Source organism: Sminthopsis crassicaudata, chromosome 2, assembly GCF_048593235.1.
Source record: "Sminthopsis crassicaudata isolate SCR6 chromosome 2, ASM4859323v1, whole genome shotgun sequence".
Lineage (NCBI taxonomy): Eukaryota > Metazoa > Chordata > Mammalia > Dasyuromorphia > Dasyuridae > Sminthopsis > Sminthopsis crassicaudata.
This window is the reverse complement of record NC_133618.1, coordinates 422,708,061-422,730,618: the sequence shown is the minus strand read 5'-3', so window position 1 is coordinate 422,730,618 and position 22,558 is coordinate 422,708,061. Positions and strand designations below refer to the sequence as shown.

General features: G+C 37.4%; 1 protein-coding gene across 1 annotated transcript in view; it reads right to left on the bottom strand.

Annotated features, from left to right (window-relative positions):
- Nucleotides 1-22,558, bottom strand: part of DOCK2 (dedicator of cytokinesis 2) — a 491,936-nt gene that overhangs the window by 26,476 nt on the left and 442,902 nt on the right. Inside the window, 6 exon segments of the mRNA XM_074292033.1 lie at nt 480-584; nt 1,953-2,042; nt 6,290-6,409; nt 7,339-7,429; nt 11,428-11,468; nt 13,147-13,303. Of these exon segments, the coding sequence (XP_074148134.1) occupies nt 480-584; nt 1,953-2,042; nt 6,290-6,409; nt 7,339-7,429; nt 11,428-11,468; nt 13,147-13,303 (604 nt within the window).

Below are 22,558 nucleotides of genomic sequence, written 5' to 3'. Positions count from 1 at the left end.
TTACTCCTTATATGTAAAATACTCATTTGACTCTATTATCATCTATTATTATCTCATGTGTACTTTCTCCAAGACTTGGCTCAACTCATTTTTTTTCTAAGAAACTTTCCTGGTAAATTCCTTTTTTTCTCAATCACTTTCTCACTTATATTTCCACAGGCTAGAGTCTGTGTTGCTTTATAACCATTCCCTAGCTATTCCATTTGTCTTGGTATCTCCAATTAGATTGAAAGTTATTTTAGGGGAGGGGCCCTGCTTCTCCATTCTACCTCTAATATTCTATGCTTCTATTTTCTTTGTTGCCACCTGATGGCCTCCATGGTTGTTGATAACACCATATGGGTTGAGTTGATGACCATTAGCAATGATGATTTTTTGGGAAGGTTTCTGATTTATACTCAGTTTAATGTTCTGAACCCAGAGCTTAGTTTTCTACATTGGTCTATTATGGATCCCAGAATCCAAGCTTGTTCACTCACTCTCAAGAAGGAAGGGAAGCCCTGGCCATAATATCCAACAGCAAAGTAATCTGGTTTAGGCCGGAGGATTTTCATAATGTTTTCATAGAATTTTGCTTGTTGAATCTGAAGGAAGAAAAAACACAGATTAGCAAAAATAGACAGATGTATGACAGTAATACATGAACCTGAAAATGATTGGAATCTTAGGGACAAGTTATTTAAAAGAAGCCAACAAGATTTCAAGGATGTGTGCTTCCATCTGTATAAATGTGTACTAGTGGACAGAATATTGTGTTATATGCCTGTGGGTGAGTATGCATGCATATTAATAAGCATGTGTATGCCAAGAGCATTTATATGTCTGCTGCCTGTGTTTCTGCTTAAATTACATACCCTATAAAACCAAAATTATTCTGGAACAATAAACCACAGGAAAAGGAACTACTGGTCCTTTTCCTTATTTTTTTTTCAAAACTGTGACATTAATTACTTTCGAGAAACAGAATTGACTTTCTAAATAAAGTAAAATAGAGCACTGGAGGCTCTCTAGTTTCAAAAGGTTGAGCAGAACTAGTTGGGGAGGGGAATACTGAACAAATGGAAAATTACAGATTCCTAAATGAACTGGATTTAGAACTGGAAAGGACCAAGATCACTTACACTAACCCCCTTATTTTAGAGATGAGACCCAAAGACGAAGTGACTCAGAAGGTCTCTAACCCAATCCCTTCTTCAAATAGAAGAGGACACCTGAGTCCCACAAAGATGAGTCAGGAACCCAAAGTTTCATAGGTAAATGACTTAGGGTTCAAATCTAGGTCCCTCTGACTCCAATTTTGATGTCTTAATGCTATACTCTGGCACCTCTACAAAATGAGCAAGGCCCAATAAATGCTTGACTATAGGAAAAATAATGCAAACACTGGAGAGCAATACAGTAAGCAATAAAAATCAATACAAAATAATAAGCAATACAAAAAGCAGTACCAAAGTCCTCTGCTTATCATGAATGGATGAAAGTTACAAGGGGAGCCAGAGGAAGGATCCCACTATGATTTAAATAAAAATATATATTTTTTCATTTTCATTTCATTGGCTTTGTGATTAAATATAACATGGAGTCTGTTTTGGCGCATGGAAATGCAGCTCTGTTGATACATGGAAACTCTTGATGTAGATACTATACTTAATATCCCATTAGAAAAACAATAGGTTTATTCAGAATACCTCTTTTTTTTTTTTCCAAAATGACTCTTGGGAAGTAGAAAATTAAGGTTAATCATCATTTATATTTCTTCCATCTTATTTTCTTACCTTTCCCCTAAGGGATTTTCTTACCATTCCCATGAATGTTCACTAAAATTTCTGTAAAGTTCTTATTTTTCAATGGTTCAAGGGACAGACAGATCAACATGACTCTTAAGCCAGGATACTGGCCAAGACCTTGAAATGGGGTATTTCAGAAACTTTTCACATGCATTCACATCTTACCAGATTCTGGCTCAGGAGTTCATAATCAAACACTTGCATTTCATATTGCTCTGCCAACTCCTTGCACAGGGCAATGGCTTCTTCCCACATCTACAACACAAGCACAGAATCAAAAGTTAAGTAGACCCATAGAGTTAACTAAGTCCTGACCAGGGCTGGGGACTTCAGCCTTGGTGTGCTCAGCACTCTCCTTATTAATATCTCTGCTGCTGTCACTGGCACTCAACTCATCAGATTTCCTCTGATTTAGACTTTCTAATAAAAAAAGGTTACTGTCAGATGGCCCATAGAAGAGACTCCCCACCATGACAGCTTATTTATTTTACTTTGGACTGGACCTACCATTTCATTAATAACCTTTAATCAATGCAGATTAGTACCTAGTCTGCAAATAAGAGCCTTAGTTGCTAAGTAAGAAAGAACTTCTCCAGGGTCACATAGGCAACATATATCAGAGGTGAGACTTAAATTCAGGTCTTCTTATCTCTGAAACTAACTTCCATTATGTCTTATGTATCTCATATCTTAGGTAGAACCTGGGTAGCACACTGGAGAGAGTGCCAGGCTTGGAGTCAGGAAGACCCATCTTCATAAGTTCAAATCTGGCCTTAAACATTGACTAATTGTGTGATCTTGGGCAAGCCACTTAACCATATTTGTCTCAGTTTCCTCATCTGTAAAATGAGCTGGAGAAGGAATGGCACACCACTCCAATATCTTTGTCAAGGAAACCTTACATAAATCATAAGAATGGGACACAACTAAAAACAATTGAATAACAATACTTCACTATTATTAACAAGTAATATTAATTATAATATTATTAAACAACATTTAAATTTTATTTGTTTTTAAGATATTTGATCCCCACACTAAGCCTTAAATATTATAAGAGAAGTTAAATTATTTGTTTGCAAGATTATATAGCTATATATACAGTTATACAGATCTGGAATTGGGGGTTGAGGTTCTTTTGATTTCAAGCCTAACTACTTTTCTACTTATTACATTGCTTATGACCAGTGAGGTTATATGTGGAGTGGATGGATGTAAACTAATAATATTTTAATTTAAGGAATCTAATAAAGTGACTGTGACCCAAGGAAGGATAATTTCTCAGCTCCTTCCTTTTATGACTATTGACCCACAAAGATAGGGATTTTGATCTTTGAAAGTTTTCCAGCTTTAAATCCAGAAACCAGGTACTGGCAAGAAGTCTCAGGGTCCAGTATAGGACATATATAGACTCTTCCTCCTTTACAGGAATCCAAATGGGGTCCACATCCAATTACAAAATAGAAATACACTGAAATGGAGCTCTTGTAGCATGGGGGTGAGGTGGACAGAGGCTGGCAAACTGTAATGAGCATTTTGAAGCAAAAGTGCTCTCTCTGCACTGGTATGAAAAAAATAAATAAAACCATGTCCCAAGCAAAGGAGCCCCAGCTGTAAACCTATGGACAGCTTAGTGGGCACTATAAAAATACTTTATGGATGAGAAGGAAACAAGTCAGCGTAAGAGGCCAGGCTTCAATTTTCTGTTTAGCCAGAATGTGAACCAAGCCCAAATCCCATGGGTCCAGAGAAAGAAAAAGATGAACCATCATTCTATCCCTGACCCTGAGCAAGAGAAGGGAAAACAGAGAAGGGTGTTTTCCATAGACCAACCACCTCTCCTTATAGAAGGGGAAGTTTGGGTCTTGTGAAAGGAAGGATCTATCCAAGGTCATATAGAAAGAGCATTGGGATGAAGAGATGAGGAGGAAATGTTACAACAGAGACTGCACACTCTGGACCCAGGGAAGACCTCTGCTTTGGCCTTTGGGAGACCTCCTTAGCAAAAATTCCTCATCTAACCAATAAGGAAGAATCTCTACTGTGTGCTCGGGTCTGTATTAAGCAACAGAAGAATATAGAAAAATAAGATGGGGGTCTTTGCTCTCAAAATGCTCAGTGTCTTGTCTGAGAGACAAGATCAGCAATCCAACCAATGAGTATGATATGAGGCAGACTGTCATTAAGTACTGCACCAAGAGCTAAATTAGCTTGAAGAGGAAAATCTTGGGGGGCTAGAGAGACAGGGAACACTTCCAGAGAAGGTGAGACAAACTGGATCTTGAAATCTAGGTGATTTGGATGGGTTCCCACTGAAGGACTGCCTAAGACTGAAATCGGGAGCTCTCTTTTAGCAGCAAGGCTAAGTACAGGATAACTGCTTGAGAAATCCCTGTGTAGTTTCTGGGCAATCTTCTCCCTAGATAACAATAAAATAAATATGAAAATAAATACAGCTATAAAGTTTGCCAAGCACTTTCCTTTATACAACATTATAACATAGGGAAGAATAGATAAACTTTCTTTTTGCAGCATTTAAAAGTTTTCAACATATCTTACATGTAGCATTTTATTTGATTTTTGCAAAAACTCTGGGAGGTAAGATGAGACAATGAAGAGGTACAGTGGACAGAGGGATGAATTTGCCTTCAGGAAGAACTGCATTTAAATCTGGCTTCATGATCAAAGAATGTGAAAGACAATTTTGAGAAGAAGAAATTAAAACCAATTCTAGTCATGAAAATATGCACTAAATCACTATTGATTAGAGAAAATAAGACAACTCTGAGGTATCATTCCACACCTTTCAGATTGCTAAGAAGAGCGATAATGATAATGGATAATGATAAATGTGGAGGGAATGTGTAAAAACTGGGCCACTAAGTCATTGTTGGTGGAGTTGTGAAGTGATCCAAACATTTTGGAGAGCAATTTGGATTTATGCCCCATAAGCTATTAAACTGTGCATACCCTACCCTTCGATCCATCAATGTCTCTATTGGGTCTGTATCTCAGAGAAATGTGCTAAAAGGGAAATGTGCTAAAATGTTTGTAGCAGCCCTTTTTGTAATTGCAAGTAACTGGAAACCAAATGGATGACCATCAGTTGGAAAATGGTTGAATAATTAATGGCATATGTATGTTTCTTACAATCAGCAGAGTGATTTCAGAAAGATCTGGAGAGACTTACATGAACTGATGCTAAGTGAAGTGAGTAAAACCAAGACAATACTGTACATATCAACAAGATTATGCGATGATCAACTTTGATGGATATGGTTCTTTTCAATGATGATGTAATTCAGGCCAATTCCAATACACTTGTAGTGGAAAGAGCCATCTGCATCCAGAAAGATTACTGTAAGAACCGAACATGGATCACAACATTGTATTTTCACCTTTTTTGTTGTTGCTTGCTTGTTTTTTTTCTTTCTCATTTTTTCTTTTTTGAGCTTATTTTTCTTGTGCAACATGATCAATGTGAAAATACATATAGAAGAATTACACATGTTTAACATATTTTGGATAACTTGGTGTCTAGGGAAGAGGGTGGTGGGAAAGGAGGGAGAATAATTTGTAACACAAGGATTTGCAAGGATGAATGTTAAAAACTATCTTTGCATGTTTTTTTAAAAAATAAAAAAGATATTATTAAAAATAAATCTGGCTTCAGATACTAAATAGCAAAGGAATCTTAAGCAAGTTATTTAATCTTTGTCTGACTCAGTTTCCTCATTTATAAAATGGAAATTTTAACAGCTACCTTCCAGGATTGTTGTGAAGATAAAATGAGAACATGAATAAAGTGAGTTGTAAACCTTAAAGTATACCTTATTTTGTTTAATTGCTTCAAGTCATGTTTGATACTTCATGTCCTCATCTGGAGGTCATTTTCTTGGCAAAGATACTGCTCCAGCTCATTTTACAGATGAGAAAACTGAGGCAAACAAGACTAAGTGACTTGTCACACAGCGAGTCAGTGCTTGAGGCTAGATTTGAACACAGCTTTTTCTGACTCCAGATCTGTTGCTCTATATACTTTGCTTCCTGCCCTAAAGTGCTATTAAGTGCAAGCTGTTATTCTCCTGAAGCTACAGAGAATTAAACTGAGACTCATAAAAGTTAATCAACTTGCTTATAGTCATACAACTATTAAGGGTCAAAAGTGAGGTCTTCCTGGTTCCAGATGCCAACACATACTATATTGTATCTTAGTAATACCAGTTTTATTAACACCATTTTCTAGATTAGAAAAGTAAAAGTCAGAAAAATTAGTGAGTTGATTGAAGTCCCCAAATTACTGATTGACCTAGGGCTCAAATCCAGATCTTTGGACTCCAGCCCTAATAGTTTTCCTCATTCAAAGGTCCATCTGAGGTTCAACAATTTCTCTAAAAACTCACTCCCTTCAAATAGAGCAAGCCCTCCTTCCCTCTGACAGGAATCATCCCTAGGAGAGCTGACGAAGAGCAAAATCTGGGTAGAGACTTCCAATGGGTTACCTTTCCCTTGTCAAAGTAGCCTATGATTGTCTCATACAAAGTCTCCTTCAGCTGCCGATGTGTCTGCGATTGCTGCAATCCCGCCTGCATGACCTGAGATGTACATTGCTCATCTGACCACTGCAAAGAAAGCAGAGCAAATCAAATTGGTTCAGAAAGGAAGTCGAAGACATTCATTTTCCCAGGATCCCAGCTTCTTGCTGATTAAATGCAAAGAGTATCATCCTCCTCCCAGTCCTGTCCTCCTCCTCTTCTCCCACCCACCCCCTTCCTTCATCTCTGTTCCCCAATGCCCTACTCGATCAATATTCTTCTGGTAACCTCAGGAGGCTTCTCCAGGAGTGAACCCCCAAGTCTTCTGGCAGCAATCAACATATCTTGTCTGGTCAGTGGGAATATCGGATCAAAGGCAACTCAGCTTGTTTGAAAAATTGAAACTGTGACATCAATGGTTAAAGATGAAGCCCTGGGCATGCCCCTCTCCTTGGTATTCTAAAACTACTCTGGTTGCAAATTTCCATCAGAGTTATTCTCTTTGAATTTTCTTTTGTGAAACATAACTGGGTGTTTCTTAAATAATGTTCATCAGCATTATTGACCAATTCAGAGCTTATGGTTGGAAGAGAATCACTCCAACATCATTAAGGACAAAGGATCTTAAAAAGCCTAAAAAAAAAATCATTCTTTTAATATAATGATTTTCAAAAAAGAAAATAGAACAGTAGGCGCATGCTAATGATTTGTAGTTTAACACAGCTCGGATGTTATATAACTTTGAGCTTTTTGTTGTTGTTTAATTATTACTGTTAACTATGAAGAGCCCTTTAAACTTAGATTTCACAATTCTAAAACTCCCAGTTAATTCAGGGAGAAAAGGGGAAAAAAAAAAAGCTGTTCCATTTATTTGGAGCAAAACTCCTTCCTTCTGCTGCTTATATGACTGATTGTTTTTGCAATCTTTTAGATGGATTGGATGTGACCTTGCTCTCCTTTGTTCTTAGTCTCAGAGGGGACCTTGACCTTAAAAGTTATCTAGTGCAAGCTTTTACCTTGAGGAGCCAGGTATGTAGAAGGAGAGTGTAGGCAGCCTCGGTGTAGTTTTCACAGTCCAAATGAAGGTCACGAAGTTTGTATAGATATCTGTTAATGAAAAGTGAGCTGGGTTAGCAGGCACAACTGGCCAAGAATATACTTGCCTAGGGTGGGTGGGTCTTAGACAGACCTCTCCTCGATGTCAATCAGTGATACCTCTAATATAACCTCAGTATTTAATAGAGAAATGCCAAAGGCCCAATCTACAATCTACTCCCAATTCTCAGAAGTTATCACTGAGTAAAAACAAAGATAGTCATGTTGCAAGATTGAATATTTGGGAAGCAAATATAAGGGTTAAAGAAGGGCAACTGCACAGAATGATCCCAAAACCATAAACTTCCTCTTTCAAGAGCTGAGTAATTTTCTAATCAGAATGAAATTAGGGAATTACATTTGAACAGTAGTTCTTGAATCACTATCCTTAGTTTAGCCCATTAACTACTTGCTCATCCTGCCAAGTTACTTTTCGATTGTGTAGTTCTGAACCCTGAGACAGAAAAGATAATGGTATGAAAATGAGGACTGAAGAGCCTAATGAATTTAAATAAATTAATGGAAAATAGAGCTTTATTAGATTACTAGGAGAAGCTAAGGATCACAGGATCAAAGAAATATGAATTTGGAAGGTATTTCTAAGATTAATTGAGTGCCATCTCTTTAAGGCATTCCTGACAAGTGGTAAGATAACCCTATTTGAATATTTGCAATAAAAGGGAACTTGCCACCTCCTGGGGAAGTCTTGAACAGCCAATTGTCTAGATGTTGATGTGTTGAGAAAAACAAAAAAAAAAACCTGTTGCCTTGAAATTGTTAGTCCTAATTTTAACTTAGATCTAAAGGTAGAAGGCAATTCAAAGGCCATTTAGTTCAACCCCTCACTTTGCAGATAAGGAAACTAAGACTTAGATAAGTTACTTGCTCAAGTTCCCATGGGCAAGAGTAACAGGAGCAGCGTCTAAACAAACACGTCTCCTCATTCCAAAACTGTTTCTTCCCCACTGTATTTATTTGAATAAATTTACTCTCTTTTCTACATGACAAAGTTTCAGATTCAGATCCTCTTCCTAAGTCTTCTCTAGGCTAAACATTCCTTCAGTTCCTTCAGTTGTTTCTTATTTTATAAGCATATCTTGGGAGATCATCATAACTGGATTTTAAAATCACAATGGAAAACCAAAGCCTCCCACAAATTGGCTGTTGGTAGAACATCAGTTATATAGACAATTTGGATGGATGTAGCCATTTGTTTTTTGTTCTTAGGGCATTCATTGGAGTCTACATTCAGTAATATGGACAGAGGGTAAATGCTTAATGAGATGCCTTCAATTACTTCAGTCCAGTGGAGACAGTAATATCAACAAAGCTAATGAGGCTCATGGGAATATGACCTTAGATCACCTTTCTTTCTGAGACAAGGAGATATTTAATAGGAAGAATTCTACACTAGAGTTACCTCTCTTACGCAAACAAAAACAATAACAAGACTCACACATATGTATATGTGTGTTCATATAAGTTATTTTTATCTACTTACTCTTTTTTGCACATACACACACACACACACACACACACACACACACACAGACAGAATACAGTCTCCTCCCCCAATGAGCTCATATTCTAAAAAGAAAGAAAACATATAAAAGAATATAGATAAGCAGGAGAGGTAGAAAACAGGTCTGAGGGGGAGATTGGAAGGAAGTGGTATGGTAGACTAATCACCCAGATAGGTAATAAGCTCACTTACAAGAATTTTGGAAGAGCTGAAATTAATAATAATAGAGATGATAAAGATACTGAAGTAGTTTGGCATTTTTTTCTCCAGGTCATTTTACAGATGAGGAAACTGAGGAAGAATTAAGTGACTTGCCCAGGGTCACACAGTTAGTAGGTGTCTGAGGTTAGATTTGAATTCAGATCCTCCTGACTCCAGTTCTAGCTGCCCTAGAATTTTTCAGAATTTTAGTTCCACAAAAAGTTTTTCCCATAATAATTCCATAAATCAGCTAATGGAAAAAACATTTGTTCATTTTAAAATGAGAAGACTAATCCCCAGAGAGAACTACACTCACACAACCAGTGCCAGAGCCAGGAAATGAGTCCATGGATTCTGGGTCTGAGTGCAGCATTCCTATTCCCTCCTTTTTGTCATGAAGTTAAAAGTAAAACCTTTTTTTTTTTTTTTTTTTTTTTTTTTTTTTTTTAATGGGGGAAGGGAATTATTTAATGATTTCAGAGAAAGCAGAACAGGAGAAAAATGAAAACCCATGGCTTCTCATAGGTGATATGAAAAGGGAAAACTAAAAGGTTGGAAGGAAAAATAATGAAGTGAAGGATCATTTGAAGAAGGACGCTTAAAAGAACTATTTGGGGGATACATTTATAGATTTTAACCATAAAGAGCCTTTGGAGAGGACTGGGATTTGGTTAGATTTTAGAAAAGCACACCTGTGTACATGTGTGTGAATTGCCAACAGATATCTATAAAAAAAAAAATCATACTCTTAAATGATAGTTATGAGAGTTCACTTTCAAAGCACTTTACAAATTACACCTTTCCTTGCCTCAGTTTTATTAACCTAATTTGCACCAAGACGGGGTAAAGGTTTGCTTACAGGTGCTAAATTAAGAGGGCACAGCCAACACAATGCACATGAAATACAGAAAAAAAGCTTACTCCCTAGTCAAAATAAAGAAGGAAGCTATAAAAAGGATAGCAGCTAGTAAATCCTAACCCTAACCCTGCCCCTGATCCCTACCCATCTCCATGGCCTCTCCAGAAGCAGTTTCATGCTAATTTCTCAGTCTCCGTGTGCCTCCAACAGGTTAATATCCCTCACCTGAGAGTGCTTTCCTGATTCTGATTTCATTATTTCATTCATGATATTATTATTCTGAGAGAGACTGTGATACTGCCCCTAAATAATCAAATTCCTAGGTACATCTCTGTTCATTTCATAGATAAGGCAAATAAGACTGCAAAATATGAAGTTCATATTCCTTTAGTTATTTTCAGTTACATTTTATTCTTTGTGACCTATTTTGAGATTTTCTTGTTAAAGATAATGGAATTTCCATTTTTCTTCTCCAGCTCATTTTCATAGATGAGGAAACTGAGGAAAGTCGGGTTAAGTGACTTGCTGAGAATTATATGGCCAGTTAAGTGTTTAGAGGCCAGATTTGAACTCAGAAAGAAGGATTTTCTCGACTCCAAGTCAGCACTCTCTTCACTGTGCCAAGATAAAAAAGTCCTTTGTCCAGAGTTTCAAGACCAATAAATGTGAGAGCTGGAAATAGAAATGGAACCTACTTCTTTTGACCAAGTCCAGTCAGGGTTCTAGGAATTCCAAGTCTAGCTTTCATCCTATGGAATTTCACTGCCCAATTCTGGGTCCCCAAAAGTTTCCTGTCCTAAGCCCACTGGCCCCAGAAATGTTCCCTGGGAGATTTTTTTCCTTCATGGCCTCACTGGGCAATGGCCTATGCTGTTAATGTCTTGCATAATTAATGCAGAATAAATTCAGTACCCTGCTCCTTCATGCCCAATCCTGTTCCTCAGTGTGAACCCAATCAACTAAATGGTTAGCACACCAGGTATTTCCTTTAAATGAAAGTCCAAAGGGTTGACACAGCAGAAAAGGATTTAGCTTATAATTTTACAACCCATGGTGTTCCATGTTTAGCATCTCCTCTTGTCTACCAGATTCTGTCACCTGTAAAGGATTTTTCCTGTCATTACAGAGCTAGTTTTTTTTATAACTAGAATCAGCTACATCTTATTTTTTTTTTAAATATGTGAACAGGGAATAAATGCTTCCCCTAAGCATATCTTGTGCATATTTGTGTAAAGAGGTTTGAAAATGGGAAGGAACACAGTCAATGTACAAGTATGCTTACTAAGGCCCACAGTTTGATCCTAGGACACAGAAATTCTGGGCTGGTTAGGAATGGTATACGCAAGTCAGACTGATAAAGCAATCTAAACCAGACACCCATCAATGAAACCAGGATCTAGCACTGAGTCTCAAGGCTAATGGTCTTACCTTATGTACATTTCCTCTCGGTTGTTATCTTTGTAGAAATTCTATTTGAGAGAAAAACAAAAGTGTTTGAGATTTTAAACTTTGCCTGAATCAGTGGACTTGATATAAGAGAGCCTTATCCTCCTGAACTTACCCCACAGCTTGCCCTCACTCCCCAACTGCCTCCCAGGACTTTGCTGTCTAGGACTTCTCCAGGTAAGGAAAAGAGGAAGTTCCAATCTTGGGATTTGGGTGGTTAGGATGATTTATCTCTGAGGCTTGTTTAAGGATATGTCTTCACTGAGATAGTCCAAGTAATCCCATCCATTATATAATATTCTGCTCTTAGCATGGAGACAATGAACACCCAAAGCAGTGGAATTAGGAGATTTCATAACTAAAAGCTTACATTTGAAAAACCTTCATTTAAGTCCTCTCATTCATTGGATTATAGATTGATAGCTCTAACTTGTCTCACTTTAAAGAGATCTATAGAAATTAATGAGATGTTCATGGTCACATAAGCCAGGACCATGGTTCCAAATCCAGCAAGCTTTACTATTCTGCCACCTATTCAAAAATAAACAAAATTTGGGTTTAATTGAATTTAGGGGTCATTGATCATAAAATGCTAGAACTGGAAAAAAATCTGAAGATCAAGCTCCCTCATTTACAGATGAGGAAGGTGAGACTCAGTGATTGGGCTAAAATGACCTGCCCATAAGAGGCCATTTGTAACAGACATAGTGTTTGAACCCAGACCTTCTGGTTGCTAATCCAGTGTTCTTTCCACTATAGAATTTATCAATCTTTGTTTGGATTATGATTCAGACATAGGATAATAAGTTTGGAAAGAACTTCCGGGCCATTTAGAATAAAGTACAGATGTGAAAATAAGCCCAGATAAAGGCAGCAATTTCCTGAGGTCATGCAGATTTAGGCTGAACTTTTCAACCTCTCAGTACAAATTTAAAATGAGAAAGACTTGCATGAGCATAAAAATCTGGGAATGTTTATAACTACTTTGTCCTTAGAAAATAGAAATCATTAAGTTCCAAGGGAGCCAGTCATTCTGTCCATACTTGAGGAAAACTAGAATCACCAGAAGAGATTCTCAGTGAAGTCGTCCAATACTCAAAATTCTCACTAGGTTCTCTGTGGTAAGGATCCCAGCACCTGAAACATTAGCCAGGTTCTCCTCAGGAAGATTCCCAGGATCTGATGCTTTCACTGGGTTCTCCATTATAAGTTCTCCCAAGCTTCAGCCATATTCTCTACAACAAGGTTCTCTAGCCCCTGAAGTTTTATTTGGGTGCTCCAAAATAAGCTTCCTACTACCTAAAGTCTTCAGGTACTACCTGAAGAACTTTCATGAGTTTTCTAAGATAAAGTTCTCAGAACCTAATCCCCTTACCAAGTTCTCCACAGTAAGGTCCCTCAATACCTGAAGCCTAAAGGAAAGTTTCCCAGCATCTAAAGCTTTAGCTAGGTCCTCCAGAGTAAGGTCCCCCATTATCTGAAACCTCAACTGGGTTTCTCCCAGGAAGGTTCCCCAGCATCTGAAGCTTTAGCTGGATTCTCCACAATAAGGTCCCCTATTACGTGAAGCCTCAGCTGGGTTCCTCACAGGAAGGTTCCCCAGTACCTGAAATCTTAACTGGGTTCTCCACAGTAAAGTTCCCTAGCACCTGAAGTCCTTGCAGCATTCTGTTTGGGAAGGCCCTGGGGGGGCTGGCATACCAATAAGTTCACTGTGCAGCTCATGCGGTTGTCCTTGCTCTCATCAGTCATCACACCCCGATAATCCAGCAGCTTTTCCAGAAGCCCTTTGACAAGAATTACAAAGTTCTCCACAGACTTGGAAATGCTTGGGTGATGCTCAGCACACTCTACCAATCTGCAAGTAGAGATAGAAAGGGGAATGATCTCAGAGCCAGGTGAAAGCAAATGTCTTTGATGGAGGTCTGGAGAAGGGAGAAAGGAGGAAGAGGAGCTGGAAAAGGGCAAGAGAGACAAAATTAGGCCATGAGAATGACCTATAGATTTACAATCCCCACACAGGAGATTAGCAAATTAAAGGTAATCTCTAAATGAACCCTTTTAATTGTAAACACAAAATGTAAATTTTGTGCATGACATGTTCCATATTCATAACATGTTATTTCCTCCAATTGAATATAAATTGCTTGACTATAAAGATGATTTCATCTCTGTTTTATATCCTCTGTACCTAGTAGGGTAGCTGGAACAGATGAGGTGCTTAAATGCTTGCCAATTGACTGACTGATAGAAATTAGGATACTAAGATTCATCTGTGACATAAGAGATTTAAACACCATTAGGAAGAGCTTCCTGACAATAAATTACTGACAGTGGGGAGCGTGATAAATCTAGCAGAGATCCAGTACAACAATGACATACCCTACCAGAAGCCCTACTAGGTGCTTTCATAGACATGAAGGATGCTACTGATTCTCTTTACTATCTAATATATCTACTGAGGAAGAGCAGATGCTCTTCCACTCCCCTGATCCCAAAGCCCAAGGAGTATTTATTTTTTCTTCTATTATTTATTATTTCTATTTTTTTTTTCTTTCTATTAAGAAGTATTGCTGCAGAAGTATTAACCCAGCCCTGGAAGGGAGTGGTAAGAAGAACTCATGAAATCTAATTTCATCCTGATGCAACAGAACAGCTTAAGGGACATTTCCTTTCTCCGCAGGTGTTCACAGTCATGGATTCTCAGAGTTGGAAGTAAGCTGAGGAATTTATGTAGTCCAAACTATACCTGGGGAATTGTCTGCTTTACAGAAACATCAGCAATTAGTTACCAGCAACATGGAGTGAAGAAGACCTGAGTTTAAATCTGGCCTCAGACACTAATTCTGTGACTCTGGATTAGTCAGCTAACCTCTGTCTGCTTCAGTTTCCTTGTCTGTAAAATGGGTATAATAACAGCACCTCCCACAAGACTATTGTGAGGACAAATTGAAATGGCATTTGTAAAGCGCTTTACAAATTTTAAAAAGTAATATATAAATGCAAGGTATTATCATCATCATCAACTAGTGGGAACTCAATGCCTAACACTTATTATCCAGGATTGCTATGAGAATTTGCTATTTGCAAAGCATGTTATTATCATATTATCACTTTATCACATCATAATTGCTATTGTTATTTTTATCATTTCTTTACTTATTACCTTTTCTACTTTTATTTAGTTTTGATCATTAAGAAGTTTTTTTCTCCTCTTGAACCAAAATTTGCTTTTCTGTACCTTCATCCCTATTACTCTTAGTTCTTTGAGTTCGATTCAGCTTTATCTACAGCTTTCCAAATATGTTACCCACAGAACTGATCACAATTGCTCACTGTGAGGTTCAATTAATTGTAAGTTGGGGTGCTATGCATCCCCATTCTTGACTAATAACCATTATACTTTAAATGTACATATATCCTCCTCAAATGCTTTGAACCTGTAAAGGGTAATATATGTGTATCATCACTTCCATTTTCTATCTATGATTCTAGAATAGAATTTGTGATGGGAGAAGACTGCAGATTTTATTATATCTCACTCTTTTTGTTTAGATTAGAAAAAGGAGGCTTGGAGAAGAGAAGGGATTTTTCCAAAGGCACAGAACTGGTGCTAGATTTAGAAGTAGAACCTAGGTATATGTGCTGATTACCAATTCAAAACTCTCTCCACTATACCATAAAACTGAGACACAGTGAATTCCTATAATTTGGAATTAGTTGCACAGCTATTCAATTTCTATAACTACAAGTATTGTTTATTTATTTATCATAATAAGAAATTAAGTCTAGAAATCTAGAACCTATATTACCTCTTCTACTTACAGGGCTTTCTGTTCACTATTCTACCCTCCATACAGCCCTTTCCTCTCCTACCACCACCACCACCACTATACTCATGTTAACTATTTTTCCTTAGAGCTATATTACACGTGTATTCAGGAGACACAGACATTCCATCAGCATTAGTAAGCTCTAGCTGTTGCTATTTCCAGAGCCAGTTTAGGTCCTAGAGACACCTGGAAACATTTGAGAAACAGGGACCTTGGATATTCATTTGGCCCCCATGCAGCAAGTTGGGCTACAGAGAGATGGCCTTCCAGTCTATTGCTACGATCAGACAAATCCATCTTCCCTACAGGGAAAGCACCTGTTCTTAGTCTCACAATAACATGATGCAAATCAACCTGTGATTTAAACAAAGCTTGGTCTCACTCCACATTTTGTGTGTTCTTCCTTCCAAATGACTCCTACTACCAGCTCACCTTCCTACTTGTAACCGAGTAACAAAAATATTGAGATTTTTATACTTGCCAGATATCTCACAGACTTTGATTTGTAATCCTCCACTGCCTTCCTGGGAGGAAAGAAGAAACCCTGAGATAAGCCCTCAGTGCCTGGGTTGGTGGAGAGGAGTACTCTGGATACAATCTCTGGATTTTTATCACTCTACAAATTCTAATCTGAAGATGGATGGAGATAGATCCTTGAGGAACATCTCCTGACAAAAATCAAGAGGAACAAATGATTCTCATTGGCCTGGTGATGGAGGTACTTTGGGGAAACTAACTTAATATTTTTCCTCAAGACCCTAAGACTAGAATGGAAAAGTGGGCCTGAACTGTTATAACACCTTTTGTCTCCTTTCCTCTCACAGAAGATAGAGGAATTAATCATCTAATGTCTTATTGGTTTCCACTCAAAGAGCAACCACTATCAAGTGCCCTCTAGAAAGATGAGCATGGTGTTAAGGGATATGATTAGTTTTCAGCTGAATTGGATTGAGCTGAATAGAATCCAATGCATAAACAGTTGTCTCATGTCACAAACTGAGATCCCTGATTCTATTAGAGGATGAATCAAATAAGAAAACTGCAGTGAAATGGGTGTGTGGGTGGCAGGGGTAATGATCCAAGGTCCTGGATAGCCTCTCATTTATCCAGATAATGTGCTTTGATTCTCTGACCCAAAAGTTGCTTACAAGTAAATAGGTTGATGACACCCTAATGGAATCCAAGGACCCACAGGGCAGGTTGACTGTACCTACACTGCTCAACAATAACAATAGAACAAGGGAACAACTTGTTCACCATTCAAAGCTCTGTTATTGCTCCCAATTGAAGTTTTAACATTACTGTTTCTCTTCTGGCTATCTGATACAACCTATGGGACTCCTCAGATCATCCATATTGACTTATGAGTCATATGAGTTCTAGATAGAAGTTAGAGCTTACTTGGTCTGACTTTCATTTTCCAGGGGAAGAAATTGAATCCCTGAGGGACTATGAGTTTCCAAAGGTCACATAGATCATAAGTAGTAGAGCTGAATTTGGACCTCAGGTCTTCTGACCTAAAACTTGATCATCTTTTTTATAACTGACTTAAAAAATAAGTTATAATAAAACATGCATTTTTATATCATAGTACAATTAAAATATGATGTACATGAAACTATAAATCTATTATGCACAAGTTGCTATTCCTTTCAGACATATGACAAAATTATCATGTAAGTTTCTTTTTTTTTCTTCCTTCTCCCTTTCTCTTCCCTTTCCCTCCACCCTAGAGATGACTACCATTAGACATAAAAATGCTGCCCCTTCTGTCATATTGCAATGGGGCTTGTCTAGCTTCTGAGTCATATTACTTTGGAACCTTGTTCTTACTTCCACAGCTGGTGCTATTACTCTTTTGTCTCACCTAATATGGGTAAACTTGGGACTTTTCCTCTTGATCATTGCCAATGATACCATTGCTCTTTTGCCTTAACTAATTCAGACTAGCGTGGTCTGCTTCCATCCATTGCTAGGTTGCTGATGCCATTTTGGGATCCCCACCCTCATGTCTCTAATCCCTTACTTCTCATTCTGCAGCTAAGAACAGTCTCATCAATTTTGTTGTTGAAGGAAGGTAGTTATGCAGCAGGTACGAAATATAGACCAAATCTTTTCCATCTTTTCCCACTCTGGAAATTCTAAGCCCTTAGGTGGAGCTGCATGTGTCCCTGTGGCCTACTCCATATCTATTTCTATTATCTCTTCCCAATCCTATTACACTCCAGACTTGCCATTACATGCTCATTACCTACTGATGGCAGATAGGAAGAACAATATCTTTTTGCCAGCAGTTTTAATAAGGACAAACAAGGGAAAAGATGATTCTTTTCAAAATTTGTCCTTCATTTTCATCTACATTCTCTTTGACTAGTCGTAACTATGTCACTGCTTCAACATTCCAGATCTAAGCTTTTGAACTGATTCTACCCCAAGAAGAAGAGCATAAGATATTCATAAACTGCTTTGACCTCCAGGACAAGCATATACTCTGCTTATATGATTTCTAACTAGTCTTCAGTTTAGATGTGGTTTAGACTACTGATTGAGAGACAGTGTGGTGTACACTTATGGACTGTGTCTCCTTGGAAAATACTATTTAGCTGCCTAGTGATCTCCTAGGCAACCTTCTAAAGATAGAAGTGTCAAACAAGTAATCAGCAGGGTCAAGATAGCCCACAAAACTGCCAAGTGCAGAACCAGATAAAAACGTTATTGGGAAATATTTAACAAAATAAATAACACTACAATCAAATATAGATAATGTTAATATGAGGTTTTCTAAGTCAATATGTAGCTTGCAGGGATCTTTATGAACATTTGAGTGGCCTATTTCTAGTTGAATTTGACATCACTGCTTTCAGACACTAAGCTGCATGTGTTGACCTCTACTGACAAAAGGAGTTTTCCATTAGACTGTGACCTCCTTCAGAACACTGACTGTTTTTGGTTTTTCTTTATCTACTCAATCCCTTAGCATAATGTCTGCCACCGAGCTGACTGACTCACCTGAAAGTTCTCTATACCAGTGAAATTATAGACCCTAGCCCCTATTCCTATCTTCTTAGATTTATAATGACTTTCCTAACCTCTCTCTTTTACCTAGCTTAATCTCCTAACACCAGCATGCTTCTGTTTTCCTTCTCTTTGCCCAAACTCCATTGTTGGTGCCTATAACACTCCGGCTTATCCATTGATATTTATTAAATGGCTACTTATGAGCTAGACTATGTTAAATTTTGGTAATACTAAAGCAAAAACAAAATAATTGCTGCCTCCAGCAACGTTATATTCTATAGGGAGACAGACAATGTGCACAGATGAAAAAATACAAGCCAATCCATGAAGAGGTGGTGGCAACCTCTGGAAGTACTGCCAACCATGACCAAAACATTATCTGTTCTTACTTTTGTCTCTTATATTCTCTTGCTTCCTTCAACTCTCAGAACAAATCTCACCTATTGCAGGGGACCTTTTTGAAGTTAACATTAAAATTTTATATATCTTGAGTATACAATTATTTGTATGTCATCTGTCCTATTAGAATGTGAGTTTTTTGAAGCCAAGGACCATTTCTTACCTTCCTCTGCATCTCCAGAACTTAGTCAAGTACAGTGTAATTAGTAAGCGCTTACAATTTATTGACTGTGGGAATGACAATACCTGTGTGGCCTGGAGCAAGCCACTTAATTTTTTGCAGCCCCACTTTCTTCATTTGTTAAAATTAGAGGATTGAACTAAATGGGATTCTAAGCTCCTTTCAAGTTCAACATCAGTGATCTTGTGAATCCTGCTACTGGAGGATCTGGGATTTTTAGGACTCAAATGTGGTTCTACTTATCAGTTTATATCATGTTTCTGGTTGGATTCTGGTCTTGCCTTCTTTTTTTAAAATGCTGGAAAATGGTTACATATGGAGGGTTTGGGGATAGCTAGCAAGATACCACTTATTTAATTCAGTTACAAATTTCTTGAGAAATAAGTAGCCTGTTGAATGGGGAGAGATATGTCTCTACCAAGTATACTTGACTATACACTTGAATTCCCTAACAGGGACAAGAGAAGAGGATGGTTGACATATTGCCCCCCCTATGCTGTCTCTGTCTCTTCCTCCTTCTGCCCTCTGAGGAATATTTTAACTAGTCCTTATCCTGAAGGGAAAGGGCCAATAGAATTGCTCCATCAGGATATGCATGTAGATCTGGCCCAAAAGCTACTACTATGCCTTTATTCTTGACTCAGGATTATTGGAACCTAAGTGTTAACCAATCAGCTGAACTGCTAACTAATGCCTGACTCAGGATTCCAGCTGTTTCTAATATCCAGCTTTCTATGGAGTGAAACTGTCTTAGAAAGCAATAGGGGATAGAGAAGAAGGGATAGTGGATAAACTGAAAGGTCTGCACTTTTCTGGGTGAGATGGGAGTAGCACTGGCCTTCAGCCTTGCAAATTTTGTACTAAGGTCTAAACTCTTGGCCAATAGACTGATATGCTTTGTCCAAAAATGCTGGGGGGAAATAATGAATTTTGTCTCAGATTTCTCATATCTATTATCACCTTTTTTCTTATTATGAATAATCCTTTCTCCAAGCAAGATTTTTTTTGATAAAAATTCATTTGCTGACAATATTTGATTTGATTTACTCTTGCCCCCTTTGAAAATCCCTAAGTGCTGACAATGCTTATATTCTTGTTTCCAGTCAATATTTAGAATGTTTTTAATGTATGTGGTCTCAAGAGATAAATATTGACTGAGGCAAAATGTCACCATTTTCCTCTGGACAATCAATCTCAGTATTCACCAGAGAGAGGGAGAGCTGAATTCTCCTGCTAAAGAAAATCATTTGCATTCTAACAAATTTAATGAGCCCTGTGCTCAGAGAGGATGAGGATAGGGAAGGGATATGGTTGAGACTAGTCTTCTCCAAGATCAGCGTTTTCTTACAGGGATCTGATCGATTGCTATGTGGTCTTCTTTGATATTCCTGAACAATAAAGACTTTAACATCAGAAGCTTGGCTTGTTATAAGATGAAACAGGTTTAGGAAGAGTATAGAAAAAATGATTCAACCAAAGATTTCAGGTGAGGAATAAGCACCAGACAACCCAAATTCACAGGTTTAAAAATAGAAGGGAACTTTGAGGCCATTTAGTTCAATACCTTCTTAAAAATGAGGAAACTGAGGTCCAGAGAGAGAGAATGAAATTTACCCAATGTTTCACAGAAAAAAGTGAAAGAAATAGGGTTCAAAGTCAAATCCTTTGCTACAAATCCACAGCTATTTCCACAGTCCTCTATTACTTCCCACCAAGGACAACTGACATGCTCCTCTGCGGTCTATCACTTCATGACTCCCACAGAGACTAGATGGACCATGGATTTTATCTACTATGGCAATATTTACTTCCTTATATAAATTATGCTGTCCTTTTTCTTTTGGACTTTACAATGTACATGGGGAGGGGAGAGAGGGGACTCCTTTACTCTAACATTTCCACATTTAAATTTCTTTTCTGTTGATGTCATTTAAATCTCTGGGCTATTCCTCTTTTTCCTTTTTATTGTTTTATAATCCCCCAATTGTTTTATAATCCACAGTGATTTTTTTCAGAGGTAAAATATAGCTATAAGCAATAAATTCAGTTGTCTAGACTAGTGTTCCATCAGGAATCCTTCCATGACATCTGCCAAAAAATTCAGCATAGTCTCACACAAGCAATTTGTAAGTCCAGGATTGCTGTAGGTCTGAAGTGGCCTTTCTCTGTGTGTCCCTAACAATGGAGAGTTCCTTGAAACAGGCTTGGCCAGGAGGAGAGCTTTTTGGGAAAATAGCTGGTTCTGGAAAGAGGAGGCCATGAAAATTGAGATCATTATGAAAACTCAGCACTCTGTTCTATCAATCTCCAAAAAAAAAAAAAAAAAAAAAAAAGTCACTTGTTAAATAACTATTTGTCTTATAGGATCAGAGACTTGGAACAAAAGTGACCTTTGTATTCAACTAGTCCAATCTCCTATTGGGGAAAACTAAGATCCAGATAAATTAAAGAGTTATTTTCTAAGGGTTCTATGAATAATGTATGGCAAAATCCAGATTTGAGCTGAAGTTTGGTGCCTCCAAAACCAGAACTCTTTTTATTGAACCTTGTTGACTCAACTTCCTTATGAATTATAATAATCTCCTGTTAGTAGTAATAATCGACATTTAGATACCATTCAAAAATCTTCAAAGTGCTTTGCATACATTCTCTCTTCTGGGCCACACAACAACTCTGTGAAATAGAGACAATTAGCTCCTTTTTTTGTTCAGGGAGAATATGAATCTGTGATTTTATCAGTATAGAAACTATCAGTGTAGAAGCTTCCTCTGATCAGCAGATATCAATCACCAACTCATTCATAACTTATATACAGTTTTAGAAACTTATTTACCATTTTGTTGGTGGTAAAATAATTTGTCCACAGTAATAGGTGTCATTACTCAGGACTTAATCCAAGACTGTTTCCAACCTACCATAATAGACTTTTATTTCTTTTTTTCTACTCACAAGAAATTTTAGCAGATGGGGAATTTTGTTTTGTTTTTTATTTCCACAGAAATGTTTATCTCTTCTGACATTAGAAAGTTTAACCAATACAAGCATGCTAGCTAGTAAAAAGACTTAACCCACATTCTTTCCTCTGTGCCTTCCTCCAATTAAAGTCGCTGAGACAGGAGGTTGCAGAAGTTCTTGAGAACAATCATGACTAAGTCATTCATTTATTCATCAAGCATCTAAAAATGGAAGACTCTAAACTATAAAAATTATTTGTAAGAAATACTCCTCCCCTCAAGAAAGTTACTGTCTACTTAGGGAAATTAAGCATAAATATAGGAAAAGATCATCTTTACATAGACAGGCTTACCTTGGACTTTAAGGGCTCTGAGAAAGAAGGTTTTAATTATGTTACACGCCCTGAAATTTTGTTTCCAAAGGCAGATACCTTGGCAGACTCCATTGCTAGACAACTCAAAAGCTACTTTCCTTGGTCATCTAGAAAATTAGTATCAAATTCAATTAAAAACAATAGCTAAGAAATAGTACATAAGGATCCTTTCAGGTTGCATGTTGACTTACATTATTAATATTATTTTTATTCCATTGTGTTTTTATTAATTTTGTTAAATATTTTTCAATTACATTTTAATTTTGTAGGATTACTGTCTTGTGTTTGACATCTCTGATCTAGATCTTTTGATAACCAATGGAAAATAATACTTTTGTTATTTTTTATAAAGAA